Genomic DNA, 26364 nt, shown 5'->3' with positions numbered 1-26364 from the left:
TTTACTCTGAATAATTTCCATTATAAGGACTTTGTATTTAATAATGGTACAGTTATGGTGTCTCAGTGCGGGCCTTTTGGTGTCATTTTGAATGTAGAGAGTATAATTGAAAGTCACCTTTCGCCTCTGTATTCTGCACATTAAAACATTGGTCATGTTCATAACAGAACTACAATAAATAATTGTAGAGTATCTGCTCTTGTGATTGCTTTGTATTTATTCATCTTTACAATAAGTGATGAAGAAACACATTTTCATCAAAATATCCTCAGAATAAAGAATTATAAAATGGCTATTTTCATTCGACCTGCAAAGTATTTCTTGATTGGATATAGTTGACACGGGTGTCTCAGACAAAAATAAGACTGAAGAAGAGGCCCGAATGCAGCTGAGATAGGCTCCTCCTCTCTCTCTCTCTCTCTCTCTCTCTCTCTCTCTCTCTCTCTCTCTCTCTCTCTCTCTCTCTCTCTCCCCCCCCCCCCCCCCCCCCGCGACCAGAGGTGGGTAGAGTAGCCAGAAATTGTACTCAAGTAAGAGTACTGTTACTTTAGAGATTTATTACTCAAGTAAAAGTAAGGATCGATCAGTCACCCAAATATTTACTTGAGTAAAAGTAAAAAGTATGTTGTGAAAAAAGTACTGAGTAACTGATGAGTAACCTGTTTGTTTAATGATGACGGCAACAAATAATGCACAAAAACATAAAAATAGCAATGAGCAAATTCAGAGCCAGGAATATCTCTTAAGCAACTAAAACAATAATATATATTAAATAATAATACATTAACATAAAAAAAATTAAGGCAAATTGCGCCACAATAACTTAACAGCACCATAGGCTCAGTAGGCAGAGATTACAAAGGAAAATAAAATGTTAGCCTTTATGCTAACCATAAACTGATAGGTGTGGGCTGCACCTGGGACACTGATTGGTGTTTCTATGCAAGCGTGTGTGTGTGTGTGCGACTGTGTGTGTGTGTGTGTCTATGAGGCTGCAGTACGTTAATAAATGTTTGATTGATTGATTGAGACTTTTATTAGTAGGTTGCACAGTGAAGTACATATTCCGTACAATTGACCACTAAATGGTAACACCCGAATACGTTTTTCAACTTGTTTAAGTCGGGGTCCACATGTCCCCACACGATGTACATGACAGTGATTCATAGCAGGGAAGCTAACATCAGCCTACGGTGACAGCCAACATATCTACTAAAGTTACTTACCGAGATGTGCTTTCTCAAATTTGACGTTGAGTTCATGTAAGCTTATAAGCTTGTTAATCATGTGACCGCCTGGCTCTGTTTGATTGGTGAAACGGAGTCAAACGTCACCAGTGACTGTATTTGATTGGTGAAACGCTGGCATGTGATAGATCCTATTTTTGAAGGTCCGTCTGTCTGACAAACCAAAACAAACAAAGCGTGCATTAACAGATCGATAAAAATCAGTAGCGAGTAGCGAGCTGAATGTAGATAAATGGAGCGGAGTAATAGCGTTTCTTCTCTATAAATATACTCAAGTAAAAGTATGTTGCATTCTTAGAAGTACAATTTATCCCAAAATTTACTCAAGTAGATGTAACGGAGTAAATGTAGTGCGTTACTACCCACCTCTGCCCGCGACCCCGAAAGGGACAAGTGGTAGAAAATGGATGGATGGATGAAGAGGCATCATTGCGGTAACAATATTTCTCAAGGTGTATTTACATTATATCAAAAGGTTGTTACAAAATTTCCAGGTATATGAAGAATTTTGAGTTTAACTGTACTTTTGTGGCAGATTCGGCTTATTTGCAGTCAAGTATCAACGAATACTTTATAGACTACAATACCCATAATCCCCCGGTCACGTGAGAAAGTGTCACGTGGCCCTCAATATGCTATCAGGCTGCTAAACAATGGCTCAGTCGAGCTGTTACCTAGTTGCATAATTGTTGACAATTTCATCTCTTCCATGCCGCCGAAGAGGCCCCGTATTCGTAAAGATATACATTGTAAGTATTTTTAAACATTTTGTTTGTCATACCTTGAAATGAATAAACGTAAACTTTGACGTTTAGGGGTAGGGCAATGTAGCTTAACTAACTCCCAGCCAACACTGATTAAAATCAGGGTTTTTGTGGACTGACAGCTCTCCATTGTTACGGTAGTGATGTGCTACATTTAATTTACATTTCATGTTTTGATTTAATCACGGTGGTCTTTAGTCAATAACCACGTCCCCTGTAATGTTAGCTCCACTTCTATTACTTCTACATCTTGTCACTGGACATCTACTGGTTTGTGTAGGTAACATCTTTTTTTGGTTATTATCTCTGGGTTACTTAAATATAGACCTGTGCTATACATCTATAGCATGCAGGAATGATTATTGTGTTAAATTGTTAACACTTGGTTTTTCTGAATTCCATGATGGTATTCACTCCTGACTAATTTGGCAATAAAGTGGTTTTCTTGCACATACAGAAGTATTTGCATTATATCAACATATTGATGAGAAGGCAGTTTTGAAGGTTTTATTTCTACATTTGCTTAAAATTGGACATGCTATTCACATGAAACTGAATGTAGATCAATGTACCGGTAAAACACTTCTAGTTTCTTTACCTTTATGTACATGTTATGCTTTCATGGGATTGGATAGTTTAATGCGGTGGTTGTCAAACTTTTTCACCAAGTACCACCTCAGAAAACACTTGGCTCTCCAAATACCACCAGAATGACCAACATTAAAATACAGTAGCGTGGTAGACCAAGGTAATCACAAAAAAAAAAAGGCAGAGGTTTTCATTTAATAATTATATTTAATATTTTTGGCCACTGTAACAATACACACAGTTTGAACAGTAACACTGTTTCAATATTTAATTAAGTGATTATTTGGTGTACTGATAGATGGAGCCTGCAGTTTGAGAATCACTGTCCAGGGTGTACCCCGCCTTCCGCCCGAATGCAGCTGAGATAGGCTCCAGCACCCCCCCGCGACCCCGAAAGGGACAAGCGGTAGAAAATGGATGGATGGATGGATGATCTAATGTCTAAATGGAAACTATTTCATTCCAGATTACCAAATAGATTTACTAGCTCACTAATACTAAGGCGTATTGTGAAAGACTTTGAACACTCCGGATTTACTTGTCAATCCAAACAGTTATTCTTCAACCTGGATTACAGAGTTGGATACTACATTTCTGGGGCGCAAAGGACTCTGCAACCCAAACTACGTCTCATTAACTGATGGCAATAAACACTAGTAATGAGGACTGGAGAGAGGTAGGCAATAATGATTCAGGAGAGCGAGCGTGGCTTTTGCAAAGCCCCAGCGTGGACTCTGCAGAGCATCTTGAGTTGGAGAGAAGGCCCAGCGGAGGAGTGTCGTCCTGGGGAGCCGTCTTCATTGTGGTGAACGCAGCTTTGGGAGCAGGTCTGCTTAACTTTCCAGCAGCCTTTAATATGGCTGGAGGAGTCACGGCGGGAGTGATTCTTCAAATGGTGAGACCCACCCTTAATTCTCTTTTTGCAATTCCACATAAGGACAATTAAAAAACAGATTCATCATATTTTTACACTTTAAACTTAAACCGATCATTAGAGCTGGCAAAATTCTAACCTTATAATGCAACTCTCCATGTTTTTTTTCCATCAGTTTATGCTGATCTTCATCATCAGTGGGCTAGTAATCTTAGCCTACTGCTCCCAGGTAAGTGAAATTTTTTCAATGTGTCCTCTTTATTGTCATATCCTCCTCACATCTTCACACATACTCTCCCCCCACCTCACCATTAGTAGTAAAATGTAGAAAGCAGCATTGTGCAAGACTAACAAAGCAGCACATTGACTGAAATTAGTCACGTTTTTCAAGCATGTTAATGGTGGAGTAGATAGTAGTTCATGTTTTAGTATGAAACTGATTGGGTTTGTTACGATGACACCGGCCACAACATTAGGTACACCATCTATTTAGGGCCAAAACAAGATCTGCATTATAAATTCCACACCACCATAATAACAATTCAGTATGACAGTGTTCTTCTCTACAGCTCTTGCATCGGATCTTAGTTTATTTTGCAGAACTACATTGCTGGCTGTGTGACGTCACGATCTGTTTTGTGTACCTCAGGTCAGCAACGAGAGCACCTATCAGGAGGTTGTTCGAGCCACTTGTGGAAAAGTCACAGGAGTCCTGTGTGAGATTGCCATCGCCGTTTACACCTTTGGCACATGCATCGCTTTCTTCATCGTAATTGGAGACCAGCTGGACCGCTGTAAGTAAACTAATCTCTCCGTCTATTTGGTACTATTGAATATATTTTGGCCATGCTGTGCAGTAACACTTTTTCTCATTACAAAGAGGAAATGTTTTGACAGTTTGGCTTTATGAAGCAGAAGTATGGCGACAGTCAATCTGGTCACTTGACTGAACATATCTCCATATTGGCGATAAGTGGGCGAGCGCATGTGTGAAGTCTGCCAAGACATTGTTACAGTCCTACTGTATAGTGACCTGCTGTTGCTTTACTGTCACAATTTGCTTGAGAGTTTTTGCTCACAGCTCACCTTTTATTCTATCATGAATCATCTCAATGCTGATATCAGGATTGATGGGAATTTGGTCGTGTGATTTTCACAACTACAACACTAAAACCATGCAATAAACTACTTGAGACTGCCAAAGTACAGTGGCACTGCTGGTGACCCAACATACAAAGATAACAACATGTATTACTCCTGTAATTTGTCCCAGCAATATGTTAGAAAACAACTTTCTTTTTTAGAACAGGATTCATACATCCTGCCTCTATTTCCTTTAAACAGGAAGTTAACGCTGAGCTATATGTATATGTGGTAACATAGGTCGATACCACTCATCCAAATGTGTTCCTCATGTGACCACGTCATGTGACATTGCGTCCTAACATGCTGACAGCAACTAAAGTTGTCTCATTGCCTGCGTCTGAAAATAGCCTGTGACCTTTTGTAGGCCTCTTTAAAACAGTGTGATGTTTTACCTGCTCATCCTTCTCATGTGTTTTCTTTTTTGTTGTCAGTGATTGCTGGTGTGGCTCACAAGGGGGATGATGCCGTCACCAACTATTGGTACACCGACCGCAAGTTTACCATCGTTGTCACCGCAGTCCTGGTCATTCTCCCTTTGTCCATCCCCAAAGAGATTGGCTTCCAAAAATATGCCAGGTACTGTATCTCGTAGTGTCGTCGAAAGCTACAACGCCCGCCGCCGCCGCCGCCGTCCCGTGGCTAAGTTAGCTTCAATGGCGTCGTTAGCAACAGCATTGTTAAGCTTCGCCAAGCTGGAAATTATTAACCGTGTATTTACATGTCCATGGTTTAATAGTATTGTTGATCTTCTGTCTATCCTTCCAGTCAGGGGTTTATTTATTTTGTTTCAATCTGCATTTGAGCCCGATGCTATCACGTTAGCTCAGTAGCTAAAGAGCTTCGCCGATGTATTGTCGTGGAGATAAAAGTCACTGTGAATGTCCATTTCGCATTCTCGACTCTCATTTTCAAGAGGATATAGTATCCGAGGTGGTTTAAAATACAAATCCGTGATCCACAATAGAAAAAGGAGAAAGTGTGGAATCCAATGAACCCTCTTACCTAAGTTACGGTCAGAGCGAAAAAAGATACGTCCTGCACTGCCTCTCTAGTCCTTCACTCTCACTTTCCTCATCCACAAATCTCTCATCCTCGCTCAAATTAATCGGGTAATCGTCGCTTTCTCGGTCCGAATCTCTCTCGCTGAATTGTAAACAATGGGAAAATGTGAGGAGTCCTTCCTCCTGTGACGTCACGCTACTTCCGGTACAGGCAAGGCTTTTTTTTATCAGCGACCAAAAGTTGCGAACTTTATCGTCGTTGTTCTCTACTAAATCCTTTCAGCAAAAATATGGCAATATCGCGAAATGATCAAGTATGACACATAGAATGGATCTGCTATCCCCGTTTAAATAAAAAAAAATCATTTCAGTAGGCCTTTAAGCCCCATAAGGCCATGTAGATACAAGGTAGCCTTGTCGAATTGCCATCAATTATTGTGTGATTAGGCATGGACAAGTGTGTTTTCTTTTTGGGTCTAGTTGCAGAAATTATGTGCAAATATTAAGGAATTTTGTGACATTTCTTTTCAGACATTCTAGAATTTAATGAGATTTTTTATAAAATATTCAGGAATTTTGGGAGGGGTAAAAAAATATTCATACATTTTCTTCAAATTTCCAAACTTTTTTTTAACAATTTTGTCAGATTTGTTTTCCAAATAAAATAAAATAAATAGATTTATTTTTTGATAATTGCAACAGGACTTTGTGAAGGGTGGGAGTTAAGGCACAGAAGAGTCCAATTAACTCTTGTGCTAACCCTGATTAAGGTGTAGTTCCAAGAATTATGTAAGAATTTTCCAAAAGTATTTTTCAAATAGTATGGAATTTGGTGTATTTTTTTTTTCCAAACATTTTCTGTAATTTTATGAGATTTGAGTGTGGGGGGAATGAATAAATAAATAGTATAATAGGCCATGCCACCAACTTGAGGGTTCTAGGTTCGATTGCAGCTTCTGCCATCCTAGTTATGGCCATTGTGTTATTGAGCAAGACACTTCACCCACCTTGCTCTCAATGCCACACACACTCGTTTATGAATGTGAATACATGTTTGGTGGTGCTCAGAGTGGCCGTAGGTGCAAATTGGCACCCACACTTCCGTCAGTCAACCCCTGTACAGCTGTGGCTACAAATATAGCTTACCATCACCATAGTGTACATGTGGAATGAATGAATGATGGGTGTCTGGAAAAGCGCTATATAAATCTTATCCATTATTATTATTGTTATTATTATTATTATTATTATTATTTAGTGTGTTAATCACAGATGATTACTCACTTGCATTTTATTGTCTGAATGTCATACAGGAACATGTGTAAATGTCTTACTTGAATGTATGTCCTTTATTTTCACAAAACTTGCTAACAGTTTTATGTAAAGTTCTTTTAGGCTGTATTTTGGAGTGACATTTTTCAGCAAGCACACAAGTTGGAGTCTCCTCACTCATGCATTGATGTATGCATTGATCTGATAATTGACGTTTAGCAGTTAAGGTAAAAGAGCTGGTACGGTGAAAAATAAATTGCAGGACTAAATGATTTTACCAAAAAATCATGCAATTTAGAAAAAAAATCGCACAAAATGGGTGCTTTTTTATTTATTTAGCAAAATTCCCAAGTATTTTTTTGCACTTCAGATAATAACTCACATTTCTCAGTCAAGATTGCACCAAAACAGGCATATTCAGGGGGTGGTTATTTATTCAGGTTAAAATAGAATTTCCTACCGATCTAAATAACCATTGTTTGGCTGCTCTGCTGCTCTCTACTAGCTATAATGTCTTTTACTAGCAACTTATTGGTGAATCCCAACTGTTATTCTCGCTTTTTGCAGTGCTCTAAGTGTGATGGGAACTTGGTATGTTACCACAGTAGTGATCATTAAGTACATCTGGCCTGATAAGGAGTTTATGCCAGGAGTTTTTCCCACCAGGTGAGGGCGCCACTAACACCAATGAAAATGTTCTTGCTGTATACTATTTTCCAATTTATTTACGTATTTTTTTTATCCATTTTTGAAAACAGTGTTGACTTCTGTTATGCATGCTTTGTCGATGTGCTTGTAGTTCTGCGTCATGGACTGCAGTGTTCAATGCAATGCCCACCATATGCTTTGGTTTCCAGGTAATTCAACCCAATTAAGCTCATAAAAATCATGCAGTTTTTCCGGCACTGGAATTTTAAACGATATAGTTGATAACATGTCATCTTCTTTACAGTGCCACGTCAGCTGTGTGCCCGTGTTCAACGGCATGAGCAAAAGAGCCATCAAACCTTGGGGAGTTGTTGTTACTTTCAGCATGATCATCTGCCTCTTTGTTTACACGGGTACAGGTACTGTCACTATACCTTTTTTAAGGCTCAGAATAAAGAGTTAAAATGGCAGAACTATTCTTTCTCATACTTACTTATTCTTATAGTATTGCTTTATTCCCCTTTGGTCAGGTGTCTGCGGCTTCCTAACGTTTGGCTCCACTGTCAGCCAGGATGTGCTGATGTCATATCCTTCTGATGACATCGCCGTGGCCATCGCCAGAGCCTTCATTGTGGTCTGCGTGGTCACATCCTACCCTATTTTACATTTCTGTGGCAGGTAGGAACATAAATCTGTTTGAAGGGCTACCATGCAGTTATGGGATCCTAATGAAATCCAAGAAATAGAGCTGTATGTAAAAAAAATAAAAATACAAATTCTGTTTTGATGGACACTGTCACCGTTGTTCTTATGTCACTGTATGTTACTATGCAAATGCACTGCATCACACATAGGGTTGTTTCTAATATTTTACATATTCATCTGCCTATGTGATGCAGGTTTTGTTTTATTAGCTTATGTATATGTGCATAATGAAGTGTCCTTCCTCACAATTTGATATTATATTATCATACAGCAACAATAAGAAAACCACCCATGATGCATCATAATTATCGAAATGAACAAGAAAAATAGAAACTTTTCAAAAGTGGGCTCAAACGTTCACTTTTGAAAGTCTCATTTACGTTGAGAAGTATGTGAATTACAACTGATTTTACTATTGAGAATTTTATTATTTATGGTTTTAAATTGTGTACAACTTCAGAACAGGAAGTACACAAATGTGTTAATAATTGCAATTAAATGGAAAGGGGATAGGATTAAATACGCCCTGCTTGTTACTACTCCTTTTCGGACATGTTGTACCGAGAATACTGGAAATATGTGATGTATGCATGTTTGAAATAAACTTACACTGTAAACCATAAGTATTGACCATTAGTTACCATGGAAGGTCCTTAGGTTGCCTGGACATTTTAACTTGTATCAAGAGTTCCAACTATAGGTTGTAATGTATACACTGTAAATGGCACAAAGATTGTATAGTAGGACTAATAATAGTCATACAAATTTGTATAGTAGTACTGATAATAGTCACATACAAATTAACGTCAACATGTTGCTGCTTCATCGTTTCATGTGCGCACTTATTACGTCTTTTGCAGGGCCGTTATCGAGGGTCTGTGGTTGCGCTTGCAAGGCGAGCAGGTGGAGGTGTGCGTGCGGCGTGAGCAGAGGCGGAGGATCCTGCAGACGCTCCTGTGGTTCTTCATCACTCTCATTCTCGCACTCTTCATCCCCGACATCGGCCGCGTCATCTCGCTCATCGGAGGATTGGCGGCCTGCTTTATCTTTGTCTTTCCAGGTTGCGTCGCTTCCTTGTTTATTTGTGTGTGCATCTTAAATACAGTATAGTAATGTTCAAGTTCTCCTTTATTTCACAGGTTTGTGTTTAATGCAAGTCAAACTGTCAGAGACAGATCGTCGAACTAGCAGGTGAGTTGTTAGTTCATTTTTCACATTGGTAAACAATTATACACAATAACATGTTGTAATGACATATACCCTCATAGAATACAGTTTAGAAGTTTTACATCACCTCAAATATAACAATGCTGCTCATGGAGCGGTCACTATTTGGATAAAATATACACACTGTTCGCTGAGGTTAAGGTTCCAGGAAGCTGGCAATACTTGGATAGGGGCTGTTATTTCCAGATTTAAAAAAAAAACACAATATTAAAACATTTGACTGCACAAGAAAGTAGAAGACAAAATGTAGCTGTCTTTGCCCACACTTTGTCATTTATTAAACAAGTACATTGCCATAGGTAGGTAAAGTAGCCCATTGTACTCAAGTGAAAGTACTGTAGAGTAAAGGTCAAAATAGCCATCCAAATAATTACTTGTGTAAGAGTTAGTATAAAGTGAAAAAATACTGAGTAACTGGTGAATAACTTCTGATTTATTTAGTAGCTGTTTTTTTAATGGTACTTGCAATATAACTGCAGTTGGTGTGCAAGAGCGACAGAAAGACCGTACTACAGCATGTACTGCAAAAGATGCACACTTTAGAAGAGATTGTTATAACAGGGCTAATGTTAGCATATGACCAGCTAAAACATAAAAACATCTACAACTTAGCAAGGCTTATCAAGTTGGAAGTGCAATTCTTGTAGGCTGAAATGTGAACCTTTCTTTTAGGGGTGTAAAAAAAATTAAAATCAAATTAGTCACGATTCTTCATCCATCCATTTTCTACCGCTTATTCCCTTCGGGGTCGCGGGGGGCGCTGAAGCCTATCTCAGCTGCAATCGGGCGGAAGGCGGGGTACACCCTGGACAAGTCGCCACCTCATCGCAGGGCCAACACAGATAGACAGACAACACTCACATTCACACACTAGGGCCAATTTAGTGTTGCCAATCAACCTATCCCCAGGTGCATGTCTTTGGAGGTGGGAGGAAGCCGGAGTACCCGGAGGGAACCCACGCAGTCACGGGGAGAACATGCAAACTCCACACAGAAAGATTCCGAGCCCAGGATCGAACTCACAACTACTCAGGACCTTCGTATTGTGAGGCAGATGCACTAACCCCTCTGCCAAAAAAAAAAAAATTGTAAAAATATGTGTATATTTCTAACCTGTCCTCTCCAGCCAGCCACTCAACCAAATCATATTGTTGATGTAGATGCCCATATCTGCTGTACAAATTTACTTTAGAAAAGAGAAGTGTGGGATTCTTCTCTTGTTGCCTTATTTGTATGTGACTTTATTAAATTTTTGGGTAGAACTCTATTAAACAAAACCCGTTTTATTGTAAGTAATATAAAAATGTATCAGAGATATGTGTCTATTATATGGAGGAATGTAGTTCATCATATAAGTGGCACCCAATGTTATTTAAAAAGTATAGATTTTAAATCGAGATTCGATCCTGAATCGCATCGTTAACCACAAGAATCGAATCAAATAGTGTAGTGCCCAAAGATTCCCAGCCCTAATTTTTATTGACAGATGACAGCGCATGATATAAATGTTCTTTTTTCTAGTGTGTAAGTAAACACTGAAGAGTTGTGCTGCTGTTATGTCCTTTTTTACAGTGTATAGCATGAGTGCGGTCACGTGACTGCCAGGCTCAGGTTGAGTGGCGAAAAGGAGTCAAAGGTCACTAGTACTTACGTTGGATTGGAGTCATGTTAAGGTGCCCGCTTAAAGAATGATCTCTAATAAGCCAGATGGATACTTTTTTGCAAGCAGTAATCAATAGATTATAAATACATCTGAAAGTCAGAGTAACAAAGTAAAAGTAGCGTTTATTCTTCACAAAAATACTGCAAGTAACACAGCTGAGCAGCATAACCAACATTATAAAGAACATGCAGAGGTAGATAAGTCTGCCGGACGCTGACCAGTAATGACACTTCAAATTTAGCTACTGCCATCCTGGTCTCCTACAGCCACATCTAGTCATGTAAACATGTCATGAAATCTCAGTGGTTATTTGCTATTGTAGACCACACACCTGTGTGGTTAATGGTATATAATAGTGTACAGATGATGGACTGGTCTTTTCATTCCCAGCTGGCACGGACAGTTGGTGTTCGGCATCATCATGGTTACGCTGGGAGCATTCATCTTTGGCCTCACTACGACAAACTCCATCTATCAGGACGTTATCCGCTAAAAGGAACATTTGTTTATCCAGCGCTGCTTTTGGGAACATGGATGCTTCTTATGAGCCAAGTCATTGCACATCTGTACTTTAGGACAAGGAGTAAAGTGAAGACACCCTGGACACTTTTTCCTTTTGGGTCATGTTTAAATTGCATGTTTATTTTTAAGTGCTGGTTTATACCTGCAACTGAAGCGGTTTTGTGAATGCAGTCAGCCCCCAGCAACTTAGGCTGTGGTTCCATACTAGTCAATCATTCCTAAAAAGGGACTTTGTATTGAAGACATTTTTTTTTTAATGGAATTGAACCAATTGTATATATTGCATGTCAAAGTGGATGTTTATCCTTCAGGAACAAGTGTAGTAATCACAGGTCCATCTAAATAAGGTCCAAGCTGAAATCATGTAAGAGTTATATGCATCATTCTATTGTTTTAACTTGGTTAGGTGCTTCCAAGTAAACATCAATGTGCAGGGTCGATACCTTGATGCAATCACAGGTGCTGTGCAGGACAAGCACAATGTCAGACCAATATTGGCTTGATAATGTTGCTGTGACAGTACAAAATGCTAACATTTAAGAAGCCATTAATGTACAAGATAGTATCTCAGTGTACAAAATATGTGTGAAGGCTCAAACCAAAGTGGGACGCTTTTGTCTTGAGCTTCTCTTTGAACTTAACACTACAGCATTCATGTTGGATCTTTTAAAGCAATATTTGTCTTGGGACTGACAAGGGAACATACAGTATGTCTTTTAGATCACATTTAAAAAGGGAATTGTTTTCATTGCTTGAATTTTAAACATTGGTGTCAGATTTTTTTTTTTTTCCTTTTGGTGCTGCAGTCTGCGGTTTATTGAATTAAATTGATAAATAGCTGCATTTATCATGTGTTCTTAACCACACTATAGTTCAGATTAAAATAACAGCCAATGGATGCTAACAAACATGAGAATGCATTTATTACTTGGGTTTCTTAAAAATACAATTTGAATGCAACCAGCTTCAAGTCCCTCTGCATCACTATAAAGTGCAAACTGTGATTTGAGTGTACAGACATTTTTTGCACTGCATAAAATGTAAGTTAAGTATGTTATCTGCATAACCAAAAATATGTCCAACAAAAACTGTATTTTCCCCTCAAAATCCCTGAAAAAGTGACAACTCCACATCTCCATCAAAGATGGCTCAGTAGTAGCTGTTTGTTACAAAGGACTGGAACATGTGAAGCGCTGGACCTGGAGCCCACTGTGGAACCATGTGACCTGCACCCTGAAAAAGTAACATGCTCATTATTGGAACTTCCATGCGTTGTTGACCTGGCTTACCTTAACTGTCAGGAAAGTGACGTTTCCATACTGCTGGTAGAAACCTGCAACCTGGTGGTCATGGTGCCAGGGTTGGTACTCTGTTGTGGCCTGGGAAAAATCTAATTTTTATTTTTATTTTTAAATCTATCTTGGCAACATTATCTTCAATAATAGGTCGCTACCTTCATTCCGAGGTCTTCCACAAACCACTGATCTCCAAGGAAGTTGCAGGCCATGTCTGTGTCCCCGTTGTAAACCAGCGCTCGGAGGCCCCAAGCAAGCAGTTTCAGATAGACCTCCTTCACTGACGGGTACAAGTTTGTGTAACTCTGGCCGACAACATCACTAAAGACAAGGAAAGTAGCAACTTTAAACAAACTAATACTGTACATCACCCGAGCAAAACATTACTCGGTACTGTAGGTTAAAGGTCCTCTAGAATGGACATTAATGACTAATGCAGTGTTTTTCAACCACTGTGCCGCGGCACACTAGTGTGCCGTGAGATACAGTCTGGTGTGCCGTGGGAGATGGTCATTTCACCCAAATGGGTTAAAAATATTTTTTGCACACAAGTAATTATAATCCGCAATCAATGTGCCGTTGTTGATTGTCTGTACTGTCTAGAGCTCGGCAGAGTAACCGTGTAATACTCTCTACCATATCAGGAGGTAGCTAATTGATTTGTCGTGATCACAATATGGAGATGGCAGCGTGCAGGTCAAAAAGGTACCTAATGCTTAAACCAAAAATAAACAGAAGGCGAGTGCCGCTAAGAAAAGGCATTGAAGCTTAGGGAAGGCTATGCAAACCGAAACAAAAACTGAACTGGCTACAAAGTAAACAAAAACAGAATGCTGGACGACAGCAAAGACTTACAGCGTGTGGAGCAGAGACGGCGTCCACAAAGTACATCCAAACATGACATGACAATCGACAATTATAAAAACTGAAATATTCTTGATTGCTAAAACGAAGCAGGTGCGGGGAATAGCGCTCAGGGAAGAAATTAAACTGCTACAGGAAAATACCAACAAAACAGTAAAAGCCACCAAAAGACAAACTAAAACACTACACACAGGAAAACACCAAAAAACTAAATAAGTTGCGGCGTGATGTGACAAGTCGTGACAAGACCTTTGAGACAAGAGCTACAGTGATGCATGCTTGGTTATGGTTTGAATTCATATCCAACAATTGCCAGAACAACTTTTTACTGTCAATATCAGCTGCTGAGTTTCATTGTTTTATGTTTTCTGCTGGTGGTGTGCCTCCGCGTTTTTTCAATGAAAAAAATTGTGCCTTGGCTCAAAAAAAAGTTGAAAAACACTGGACTAATGTATGCCCTATTTTAACACCAAACTTGATTCTCCATCACTGGTTTGCTTGAATTGCATTTGAAATTCTGTGTTTTCACGAATTAATAAGCTCCTTTTATACATCCACCATAGGACAGCTTTGTTTAAAAAAATAAAATAAAATGCTTTGCCACATATGGAAGTATTATGGAAGCAAAATTATTTGCAAACATGTATTTCAATCTGGCGCATGTAATCCAATTGGCATGTGCGAATAAAAAAAAATAAAAAGTGGGTTTGCATAATGACCTCTTTATGCCCATGTTTTAAGTTACAGTGCACCTTGATTTGCGAACCACCCTATTTGGCAACTTTTCAGTTAAACTTTTAGATGAAGCCAAATGTGCCTTTGTGTGCAAACCATGTCTTTGAGTAAGAGTGCTTAATTCGTTCATTTTTGAGTCCCGCTGGCAGCCATTTTGTGCTTGCTCGTATTGAGAAGATTTAGGAAGCCGGCTTCCTACCACAGCTAGTTTTTAATTATAATGAAAACGACCCTGAGAGGGACAAGCGGTAGTAAATGGATGGATAGAAAACGAAGACAAAGTGGACTTATTTTACAGCGGTGTGAAGATTTTTTTTCACACTGCAGGTCAATTATGATTTTTTTGCCCATATTCAACTTGTATCACATTTTTTCATGTCCGTGTGAACAGTACAATTCCGATTTTTTCATATCCAACCCAAACCTCATTCGTATGTGGAAATAAGTGTGTCCTCAATGTGAACGCTCCCGTGATCAGGTTGCATTCATCTGACCAGAACGTCATAAACAAGCGATAAGCGTCAAAATGATTCGCCAAAATAGACTGTTAAAAAATAGTTTACAACGGAGCAGAAAACAAGTGGAAAAAAAAAAGTTTTAGGACCTCACGTGAAAGTTCCACCACCTGTTTCCGACTACTCGCCCACGGACACACTCTTCAAGCAGACATCAAAGCAAAATATCCCGTAAAAAGACCAGAGCCAAAATATTTGCCCTCTTCTAAATTTTCTACAGGCCATAATTTGGTTCAGAAAATGCAATGTTTACTTCTGTAAACATTGCAGTGCATGAGACATCTTGTCCGCGTGCGGGTCAGATTTAACCTGACTCTCGCCAGACCCTTTTAGTTCGCTGAGCTCCACACAAGAATCTGGGATCGAGGCCATTGCAAACTCCTTCAAGATAGCAAAAAATAATGAACCAATCAGGATCGACAGGCAGGATTTCATAGATGTGACGTAGCGCCGAAGCGACTGTTTGATTTAAACAACAATGGCGGCACGCAGCGAGGAGTCGTGTGCTGACATTGATTCTGCTATTGCAACTGTTTTGTCGAATCTATCAAGTATTCATTCTTTAAAAAAATGAACAGAGAACGGTTTTGAAGGCATTTATTGGTGGCAAGGATGTTTTGGCTCTTCTTTCGACCAGGTTTGGATTTCCCAGTGTCGCTCTCAGCGTCACGGGTTGATTTGGTTGTGAGTGGTTGAAGTAGCACGTCATTCAAGATAACGGACAAGTGGTTTATCCAATCACATACAATTATTTTTTTTACAAGGCCCCGCCTTCTGAAATACATCTCCTATTGAGAACTCCCAGATCCTTGTGTGGAGCTCAGCAAACTACAAGGATCTGGCGAGAGTCAGGTTAGGTCAGATTGCATTTACATTAGGAATCACATTTTTTTTGTAATGTGAACGGCCACTAAAAAGATCAGATTTTACAAAAAAATCCAAACTGGACATCCGACCCTGGAGGGTGAACGTAACATAAGCCTACCTTTTGTTAAGCATAGCCTCTTTCAAGCGTACGCGCACGCACGCACGCTCCCTGTTAGGTACGTGAGGAGCAGCTTACAAGAGGACTTTGACTATGATAATCAGAAATAACTTTATGTACTGTAAGAGGATTATACTAGTTTAAATGGTTATTATTGTAGCAATATGGTTGTTAAAGTTAATCATTTGTATGACTTCTGATCGTTTGTGAGAGCACCATAGTGACTGTGTGCGAGTGTTGGCAGAGTAACGCATTCAGGACAGCAGTTTGTTTGGTCTTGTGAATAAAGAAAAAGTACACTAATCACCTTTGTTTGATAAACAATAAGTAAAATATGGACTTTTGAGACTGGAACCAAAAATGCATGTTTACTTTGTTTCTTATGGAGAAAGTTGCTTCACGACATGAACTTTTCGATTTACAAACCCTGTTCGAAAACCAAGTAAAACGAGGTTCCACTGTAAGTATTAGGGGTGTGGGAAAAAATCGATTTGAATTTGAATCGCGATTCTCACGTTGTGCGATTCAGAATCGATTCTCATTTTTAAAAAAATAGATTTATATATATATATATATATATATATATATATATATATATATATATATATATATATATATATATATATATATATATATATATATATATATATATATATATATATACACACATACATACATACATATATATATATATATTTTTTAAATTAATCAATCCAACAAAACAATACACAGCAATACCATAACAATGCAATCCAATTCCAAAACCAAACCCGACCCAGCAACACTCAGAACTGCAATAAACAGAGCAATTGAGAGGAGACACAAACACGACACAGAACAAACCAAAAGTAGTGAAACAAAAATGAATATTATCAACAACAGTATCAATATTAGTTACAATTTCAACATAGCAGTGATTAAAAATCCCTCATTGACATTATCATTAGACATTTATAAAAAAAAATTAAAAAAGAACAATAGTGTCACAGTGGCTTACACTTGCATCGCATCTCATAAGCTTGACAACACACTGTGTCCAATATTTTCACAAAGATAAAATAAGTCATATTTTTGGTTAATTTAATAGTTAAAACAAATTTACATTATTGCAATCAGTTGATAAAACATTGTCCTTTACAATTATAAAAGCTTTTTACAAAAATCTACTACTCTGCTTGCATGTCAGCAGACTGGGGTAGATCCTGCTGAAATCTATGTATTGAATGAATAGAGAATCCTTTTGAAACTTGGCAAAAATCTTAGCCACACGATTATCAAATGTAATAGGAAAATTAATTCATACGGACCAAACTGGCTTCATGGAAGGTCGACAATCTTCAGACAATACAAGGAAATTGTTTGTTATTTACTATGCTAGAAGTCTCCCTTATCCCACAGAAGTATATACTGTTGATGCGGAGAAGGCATTCGACCGCATAAACTGGTCATTTATGTTTTGCACATTACGTAAATTTGGATTTGGAGATAATTTTATACAATGGATTAAGATGCTTTATACAAGGCCCATGGCATCAGTCAAAACCAATAATCATATTTCAGAACCTTTTTCATTAAAAAGAGGAGTAAAACAGGGATGTCCTGCATCTGGATTATTATTCAGCCCTTTGAGACACTTGTGATTTAGGGCTATATAAATAAACATTGATTGATTGATTGATATTTAATTTGGTTATTGAACCCTTAGCTGCAAAAATAAAAAGTGAAAATAATATTCATGTTATAAAAATTGGCTCTCAGTATAATAAGCTATCGATGTATTGTGACTACATAATTCTCTACCTGTCACATGTTAACTCCTCTCTACACTATATCAATAATGTCATCACTGAATATGGCTGTTTATCAGGGTATAAAGTCAATTGGGACAAATGTGAAATATTACCACTTATCACTGCAAGAAATCACAAGTTCAGAACTCCAAAATTGGGTTTGGTTTTGAAATTGTATTGCATTATTATGGTATTGTTGTGTATTGTTTATTTAAAAAAAAAAAAAAATCGTTTTTGAATCGAGAATCGTGTTGAATTGAAAAAAAAAAATCGATTTTGAATCGAATCGTGACCCCAAGAATCGATTCTGAATCGAATCGTGGGACACCCAAAGATTCCCAGCCCTAGTAAGTATGCATAATTTTTTTAATGACACCGTTTGTCGGCCCCTCTCTCCCTGACCTTGGGAGATTTGTTTCAGAGTAAAGGCGAGAGAGAAATATATCTCCATCCTTTCTTATGTCTTGCATGCATAGAGGAATGAACCCCCCAAAAAATAAAAATGTATTACCTGCATAGGTCCCACCGTGGCAGCGTGTCAGGAATATGCAAAGCTTTCCTCACGTCGCCTCTGTTGAGCCAGTTGGCTTGAGCTGTGCTGTTGATGCAGGGCGGCACTTCTTCCAAAGAAATTGTAAACGACGCTGCGCCTGAAATCTGCAAAAAGATTCCCATCACTATTCCTTTTGTACCCACATTTTATGACAAACTCACCTGTGTGATGCGTTTCCTGTAGCCCTTGAACAGGTGACTCATGGCCCTCTCGTAGCCTTTGTGAAACCCTCGGCGACCCTCACAGTTCAAGTAGAGCGCATACTCGTTAAGGCCGCTATCATAAACGATGTTAAAGGCCACGTTCACCTGCAGGGAAATGACAAGGAGAGCAGAAGAGGACTTTGTAAAAGCAAAATGGCAACATGTCCACTTTTTAAAAATAAAAAAAACGCACACGTACCAGAGAAACACATGTGTCTGAAGTAGAGTTGTAGAAGTCACACCGTTGATTTTCACAGCAGTAATGGTTCAAATCACGCCACAAGCTGCATATGGAGCACAAATTCTAATTAACGCAACAACCATTATCCTGATTTGACCACTCACTAAAATCAATAAAGCATCTTTCTTCAGTTATTTTTGTATTTAATAATGGATGCTTGGATCCACATTGATCAGGCACAACATTATGGACACTTCCAACACAGCAAATGGCAAAAAAAATCGCATTTACAAAAGATAACAATGCTCAGTATTCATTGGTGTATTACTCTACTGCGTCTTACTTTTGTTGATATTTTGTCAACCTTATAAAAACGACAAATTAGAAACAGCTCTCAATATGACATTAAAAAAGGTGCTTAGGCTGGTGTTCAATTACTTCAGCAGTCTATGAATCGTATAAAAAGCCAACTTACTCTTCTCCAAAGAGGCCGTGGTAGTAACCAAAATATATTAACGCCTGGTCATTGAAGGCATAGCTGCTGAGACCGTTTCCCACTGCAAAACCCTAAAACACAAAATAATGTCAGAGATTGATAGGTAATCCACTGTATCAAGCCCAATATACCGTAACACCACCCGGAATACAGTATATAACAACCCCTTTTAAAAATATATTTTCAGGACAACATTTTTACAAATGTTTTAATATCAGTTAAATAACAGCTGCTAATAATAAAAAAAATATATATTTCTGCTCAAAAGGTATTTGATGACCATTATTTTAAAACTGGCATCCTAACTCCTTGTGCGTGGTTTGCAATCTCTACTTAAATCTCTCCAGCTGTGAGGAAGAAAAGCTCTGATTCACTCAGGAAGATGTTTGTATGTACCGTAGTACCTCAATTTGTTTTGAGACAAGCATTGTATCTCGGCTAATTGCTATGCTTTATGTTGCAAGCAAAAATGTGAGCATCCCTGCCGTAGTTGGCTTAGCTAATGTCCCGGTGAACCCCGTAAGATCCGCACAAAACATCTGGTCTTACTTGCTAGCATTAGCTTATAGCTAGAGATGGAGAAAACTTTTTTCCCCCCCCAACCATGGTAAAGAAAAAAGTGAATTTGAAGGACAGTGCTGAGAACAAGAAGTGGATGATAATTATTGAATTAAGAAAATAATCCAAAACATGGTTGAACACCATGAAAAACATGAAACACCGTTGGCCGGTCTGAAATCCCCCCCCCCCCCCGGCGAAAATACATCTCACACGATACTCTGCGCAGCGCAGGGACCGGCAAGGTTGGGACGTGGTAGATAAGATAAATAGTTTTTTTGGGGACATTTCCTGACAATTTCGTCAAAATCCGTACATTTTTTTAGTTAATGTTACTAACAGACAAACACCCTGGCGAAAACATAATAACCACTGAAAAAGAGGTTAAGTCTGCGTACTGCAAAGCAAAGCACTGTGTGAAGGGAAAGTGCCCAGTGGGAGTGCAGACACTGCACACAATGGGGAATACAAGTAATATGAGAAGCCACTTGACAAACTATCACCCGGAAAATAATCTCAAGCCAGTGAGGCTAAACATCAATTTGTGAGGTATTTAGATTAAAAGTTAAATGATCTGTTAACTTTTCTAAAAAACAGCATTTTCCAAATTGATACAAAAACTGTTAACTACAGAGGACACTTCTCAGAAAGTAACATTTGAAAGACACTAAACTGTACATTGTTTTACACTGTTACACTGGGTGTTTACATTGTCGCTTTAAGACACCCAACACCAAGTGTGTTTTATTTTTAAATACTTGCTTAAAAGAGGAAGTTCCCGCACATTTCTATGAACTTAAAAATATTAGTATAGTAACAAATATGATTAGAACATTTGAGAATTAAGTTTGTGTGCAATTACAGTAAGTGTGTTTATCCAAAACATTCCTGCACCTTCATTTTTATCAAGCCTTGTTTTTGGACAATACCACAATTAATACTGTGACAATATCATACAGTCAGATTTTGATATCGCTACATCACTACTGATGCACCGAAAAATCTGCCACAGAAAAAAATACAATAAAACAAAAAAGACTGACAACCGAAACAGCACTGCCGAAATCGTATGTTGTGATGACGTAGCAAAGACGCACTCGATTGACTGGAGCGGAGGCATCATATCTGATGTGGACGTACTTTATTATAGCCGAGATATACCCGCGGACAGATCTACAAATAGTGCAAATATTAAAATGACAGTGGCAGCTTTCAAAGAGAGAAAATGCAGTTGGAGCAGCAGCGCGGAGCAAGTGTGACGTCAGGCTCCGCTCGCTGTTCACGGACATCGAGCCACAGAAGTAAAGCGTCTCTAAACACGAGCAGTCTCCAATAACACCAGAAAAATATTCTAAATTAGTTTTTAGTCGTTTTTATTACAAAAAAAGTCCAAGGATTGCAAAAGTCTCTAGAAACTTGAACAATTCTTGATCAAATGCATTGTACAGCAGCAACAATTGAAAAATATATCAAAAAATGTTTGTTTATACTAATACTTTTACTTTTTATTTTTTTAATGTAGGTATATTCTATTTGCCTTTTGAAAGAAAATATGCATCATCATATGCTTATTATGCAAATTGTAAGATGACATCACACTGACCACACCCCCACAAGTATATTGACAATCTGGGGGAAACCCTGACAGTGATTTGAATGTATTTCAATGGCAGACATTGATTTAAGATGCAAGTGTTTTGAGTTAAGAGCTTGGTCACTCTAAAAAGAGTGTCAAACGTGCGGGTCTGATTCACGTTTAACCCGGCCCACAAGATGAGTTTGCGAAATATAACAATGAGCTGCATTTTTCTAATGAAAGAAACTGTTGTTCTAAATGTGTCCACTGGATGTCGCAATAGCAATTCAGGTGTAACCCACATCACACATGACAGTGTTTAAAAATTACATGTCAGCTGACTAAGCGTCCTCTGGATTGGCTGCCGCTACTCCAATCAGCGCAGGTGCAAGCAGTCGGCTGCTCCTGTTGGGGATGGCGGCACAATACCTTTTTTCATTGTAAATTATCCACTAAACGGATAAAAAATAAAACTGTAAGATGCAAAGACTTAAGTCAGTTTGACCATCATCTTTTTAGTAAGAGTTCCATGCACCGCTTGCAATTGGTTGAATGCACGATGCGCACCCTGAACTCCATTGTAAAATGTATGTTTCTATATTTGCGGTTTGTTCTGTTTTATTTAATGCTTAAATACACTATGTTCACATTGGTTAAGTTTGTAGTTATGTTACCTTGATTTCAGCTATGGTGTTATTTTGATAATTGTTTTGATTATATTGTAATATTTGAATGATGATAAACGCATGCATTGTGGAAGTTGCGGATATCACCAATGCGGCGGTTTGAGGAAACACCTGATTGCTTTTACAAATGTTTTTAATGGTGAACTACCAACATGACAATTCTAAACAGGAAGTGCTTAAAGTTTAATGGTTTTGTAAAAACACAGAGACAATGTCTAAGTTCATTGTGTTCATGGTGTTATTGGAACTGCACCAATTCTTTCCTCAGAATTTTCAACTAACTTGAAGTGTTTTGCCAAGAGGATTATTTGTAATATGTACATTTTCAGAATATGCTTGTTCTATTTTTTTGCCAAAGTAAGACAACGAAAACAATCTGAAGTCGTCCTTAATTTGAACATTATAATGCTATGATTTTCCCAGTCCGGCCCGCGTGGGAATAGATTTTCCTTCATGCGGCCCCTGAGCTAAATTGAGTTTGAAACCCCTGCTCTAAACCAACTAATATTGTAAGTTAAGGTACTACTGTATACATATCCATACCCAGAATATAAGACGTATTTTTCAGCCTTTTTAGGGAAGAAATACTGTCTCATACTTGGGTCCTCACATAAAGTAGCATTACGTATGAAATTTTAGTCTCCATGTAAAAGGCTGACCGATGAAAATACTCACCTTAAAGTTGATATCGGTATTTCCTGAAGCGACACGCAAGCTGAGTGTCGGTGCGTAAATTCCCCCGTAACTTTCTCCAAATATGAAGAAATCATTTCGAGTAAAGCTTGGGAATTTGGCGTAGAAACTCTGCAGTGCTTTGTAATTGTCGTCGGCGACCTAGCAGAGGGCAGTACGAGATGTTAAAAGAATGTTTATTACTTTGCACAATGATTCAATGAGTAACTAAAGTCACCTGATCATCGTCAGTGGTATAGTTGCCATCATTGGAGTACGAGTAGCCGACCCCTGCAGGAGACTCTATATAGAGCACGTTTGCGATCCTGTTCCAGCTGAAAGCGTTCTCGTACAAAGTGGCTCCGTCGTCTTTTACCTGAGGGGGAAATCAATGATCAAATCCATGTAAGTGTATTTAACTTGTGCACACTTGGAGTATGCTCACATGGAAGGGTCCATTCTCTGATAAGAATCCATCCAGCGAGCTGCAGCCTGGGCCACCGTTTAGCCACAGCACCAGCGGGTCTTTGACCGGGTCCCTCTGAGAGGTCACAAACCTGCACAAGATCAAATAGCTACAGATTTAAATTGTACTGTGATCAAAACCAGAAGTGGTTTCACTGTATCATGTAAAAGGGTCAGAGTAACACAGCAACCTAACTGCTGGAAGTGCTATGGCAGGGTTGTCAAACTTGTTTTGCTTGAAAGCCACATCGCAGTTATGGCTGCCTCCAGAGGAAAATACTTCATCGTAATTTGCTCTACATAACATGTAATGGTGGTTCTCTGGTCAAAATTTTGCTTAGATTATGTTTTACAGACTTTCAAGCTGGTTTCTGACCGTCACTTCAGGATGCGTCGTTTTGTGGGCGATCTTATTTACATGCCTTCACTTCAACTGAGGCTTCTCCCCCTCAGCCATGTTCTAATTTTTAGCGCTTCTATATGGAGTCTCCTGACAGATATAAGTTAGAACATGCTACTTTGTATTAGAAATGGGAGCAGTGGAGGATGCATGTACAAGCCAATCTGCCCTACAACAAAAAGGATAGAGAAAAATTAGGTACCTTTTGACACAAAGTAAATATCTACCATGTATGGAGATATTCGCTGATGTCACACTGCAAAAACATTACAAATGGGGAAAATTCCAAACGTCTTGTTTGGAGGAAGCATGAAGAAAGGTTGGATTGTTTCTTAGAAATATCCTTGCCATGCATCAAGGGTGACTTCACCCTTGATGACTTCACATTTTTGGGACTCATGTGGATTCCAAATATACAAAAATAGGTACCAATAGGCAGGAAATATGCCATCTCTGGTATGACAAATTTCCTTGAATCCATCCATCCATTTTCTACCGCTTGTCCCTTTCGGGGTCACGGGGGTTGCTGGAGCCTATCTCTGCTGCATTCGGGCGGAAGGGGGGGTACACCCTGGACAAATCGCCACCTCATCACAGGGCCAACACAGATAGACAACATTCACACACTAGGGCCAATTTAGTGTTGCCAATCAACCTATCCCCAGGTGCATGTCTTTGGAGGTGGGAGGGGCCTATCCCCAGGTGCATGTCTTTGGAGGTGGGAGGGGCCTATCCCCAGGTGCATGTCTTTGGAGGTGGGAGGGGCCTATCCCCAGGTGCATGTCTTTGGAGGTGGGAGGGGCCTATCCCCAGGTGCATGTCTCTGGAGGTGGGAGGAAGCCGTAGCACCCGGAGGGAACCCACCCAGTCACGGGGAAAACATGCAAACTCCACACAGAAAGACCCCGAGCCCGGGATTGAACTCAGGACCTTTGTATTGTGAGGCACATGCCCTAACCCCTGTTATTATTTATTATTATTAGCCTTTATTTAACCAGGTAAAATCCCATTGAGATCAAAGATCTATTTTCCAAGGGAGACCTGGCCAAGAGGGCAGCAGCAAGGTTACATTAAAAACAGTAAACAAATACATAAAACATCAAATTTACGACATTAAAACTTGCTCACATAACACATGTGCATACAGACAAGGTAGACTGCAGTCCTTTCACAGAAGCTTTAAACTCATTCAAAGTAACAAGGGTTTGAAGTTTAATATTCGATTGTAGGTTATTCCAAGCCTTCGCTGCTGAAAACCTAAATGCTTTCTTGCCCAGTTCAGTTCTTACTTTGGGGACAACAAATTGCAGAACATTCATTGAACGAAGATTGTGACTTCCTTGTTTCTTTGTTAAAAGACAAGACAGATAAGATGGAGTGATACCCAGAATGGTTTTGTAGATGAAAACAGACCAATGATTGAGGCGTCGAGCACATAAAGATGTCCAGTTAACCATTGAGTATAATACGCAATGGTGAGTAAGGGGAGCGCAGTTGGTGATAAATCTCAGTGCACCGTGGTACACACTATCCAGTTTGTGGAGACAACCAGCAGTAGCATTCATGTAAAACACATCTCCATAGTCAATAACAGGTAAGAAGGTTGTTTCCACCAATTTCTGTTTCACAGTAAAAGAAAAGCAAGACTTGTTTCTATAATAAAATCCCAGTAAAAGTTTCAGTTTTTTTACAACATACTGAATGTGCTCCTTAAAACTCAAGTGGTCATCAATTAAAAATCCTAAATATTTAAAAGCACATACTAACATAATTTGTTGCCCATTTCTTGTTAAAATGTTCTCACACAGTGCTGATCTTACAGTTTTTGATGTGGTAAAGAACATACACTTTGTTTTCTCTGCATTTAAAACCAGTTGAAGATAGCAAAGTTGTTCTTGTACTCTGTCAAATGCATGTTGTAGATATTTAAAGGCCTCAGCAGGAGTGGGTGCTGTACAGTATATGACAGTATCATCAGCATAGAAATGGAAAGTTGAGTTCGTAATATTCTGTCCAAGATTATTTATGTAAATAGTGAATAATAATGGGCCCAACACAGAACCTTGAGGGACACCCTTTTTCACTTGCAGTACGTCCGAGGAGGAACCTTCTATCTGAACAGCCTGAGTTCTACTTGTGAGGTAATTTGCAAACCATCCAACTGCTTCCTGAGAAAAACCAATAGCTGAAAGACGTTTGATTAAAATGACATGATCAACAGTATCAAATGCCTTTGAAAAGTCAATAAAGAGGGACAGACAGCACTGCTTCTTGTCAAGAGCTTCAGTTACATCATTTATAAACTTCATAGCAGCAGTAACAGTACTGTGATTTCTGCGAAAACCTGACTGAAATGGTGACAGGATAAAGTTGGTGTCCAAAAAGTCTTTTATCTGTTCACTGATAAGGGATTCAAGCACTTTTGCCAGAACAGAGAGTTTAGAGATCGGTCTGTAATTATTTAGATTACTAGGGTCACCTCCTTTTAATAGGGGGATTACAAGGGCATATTTCCAATCCAAAGGGATTTCATTTGAAATTAGAGTAAGGTTAAAAATGTGAGTCAGTGGTTCAGCTATAATTTCAGCTGCCAACTTTAAAAAGATCGGCTCCAACTTATCTGAGCCAGCTGGCTTTCTAGGTTTAAGTTGCTTTAGAGCCCTCATGACCTCTGTTGTGGTAAAGGGCGTAAAGTTAAAAACCTGGGTATTTTCAACGGTTCTTTCCGGAGTT

At 38.9% G+C, this 26364-nt stretch overlaps 2 protein-coding genes across 5 annotated transcripts in view; one reads left to right on the top strand and one right to left on the bottom strand.

Annotated features, from left to right (window-relative positions):
- The first annotated feature begins 1841 nt into the window (after nucleotides 1-1841).
- On the top strand, nucleotides 1842-12500 carry slc38a7 (solute carrier family 38 member 7). 3 transcript variants are annotated; one of them, XM_062027411.1, is made up of 12 exons: nucleotides 1842-1996; nucleotides 3154-3494; nucleotides 3649-3702; nucleotides 4123-4267; nucleotides 5051-5195; nucleotides 7460-7558; nucleotides 7692-7749; nucleotides 7845-7959; nucleotides 8071-8218; nucleotides 9106-9305; nucleotides 9385-9436; nucleotides 11526-12500. In XM_062027411.1, exons 2-12 carry the CDS (start codon nucleotides 3240-3242, stop codon nucleotides 11626-11628), a joined length of 1374 nt encoding a protein of 457 aa, XP_061883395.1. In that variant the 5' UTR covers nucleotides 1842-1996; nucleotides 3154-3239; the 3' UTR covers nucleotides 11629-12500. The 3 variants fall into 3 exon arrangements, with proteins under 3 accessions (XP_061883395.1, XP_061883399.1, XP_061883398.1); XM_062027415.1 differs by having other exon boundaries at nucleotides 1848-1996; nucleotides 3177-3494; XM_062027414.1 differs by having other exon boundaries at nucleotides 1851-1996; nucleotides 3066-3494.
- si:ch211-122f10.4 (cathepsin A-like) overlaps nucleotides 9622-26364 on the bottom strand; it is a 20425-nt gene continuing 3682 nt past the window's right edge. The window contains exons 2-11 of one of the 2 annotated variants that reach the window (XM_062027401.1): nucleotides 23212-23323; nucleotides 23005-23142; nucleotides 22770-22928; nucleotides 19254-19345; nucleotides 18797-18881; nucleotides 18556-18702; nucleotides 18353-18498; nucleotides 13111-13273; nucleotides 12947-13047; nucleotides 9622-12890 (exon numbers count right to left, since the gene is read on the bottom strand). In XM_062027401.1, coding sequence (XP_061883385.1) covers nucleotides 12955-13047; nucleotides 13111-13273; nucleotides 18353-18498; nucleotides 18556-18702; nucleotides 18797-18881; nucleotides 19254-19345; nucleotides 22770-22928; nucleotides 23005-23142; nucleotides 23212-23323 — 1135 coding nt within the window. In that variant the 3' untranslated portion in view covers nucleotides 9622-12890; nucleotides 12947-12954. The remainder of the gene's footprint in view (nucleotides 12891-12946; nucleotides 13048-13110; nucleotides 13274-18352; nucleotides 18499-18555; nucleotides 18703-18796; nucleotides 18882-19253; nucleotides 19346-22769; nucleotides 22929-23004; nucleotides 23143-23211; nucleotides 23324-26364) is intronic. The other variant, XM_062027396.1, reaches the window with a different exon arrangement.

This window comes from Entelurus aequoreus, linkage group LG02, assembly GCF_033978785.1.
Source record: "Entelurus aequoreus isolate RoL-2023_Sb linkage group LG02, RoL_Eaeq_v1.1, whole genome shotgun sequence".
In the NCBI taxonomy this organism is placed as follows: domain Eukaryota; kingdom Metazoa; phylum Chordata; class Actinopteri; order Syngnathiformes; family Syngnathidae; genus Entelurus; species Entelurus aequoreus.
The sequence above is the reverse complement of the archived record's forward strand: the minus strand, read 5'-3'. Positions and strand labels throughout refer to the sequence as shown.

What these genes read in the sequence shown, in the direction of transcription:
- slc38a7 (XM_062027411.1), top strand. Translation starts at nt 3,240, where the DNA reads ATGGCAATAAACACTAGTAATGAGGACTGGAGAGAGGTAGGCAATAAT. An exon ending in GGCTTCCAAAAATATGCCAG is followed by an intron (nt 5,196 to 7,459) that starts GTACTGTATCTC and finishes CGCTTTTTGCAG; the next exon opens with TGCTCTAAGTGTGATGGGAA. An exon ending in CTTTGTTTACACGGGTACAG is followed by an intron (nt 7,960 to 8,070) that starts GTACTGTCACTA and finishes CCCTTTGGTCAG; the next exon opens with GTGTCTGCGGCTTCCTAACG.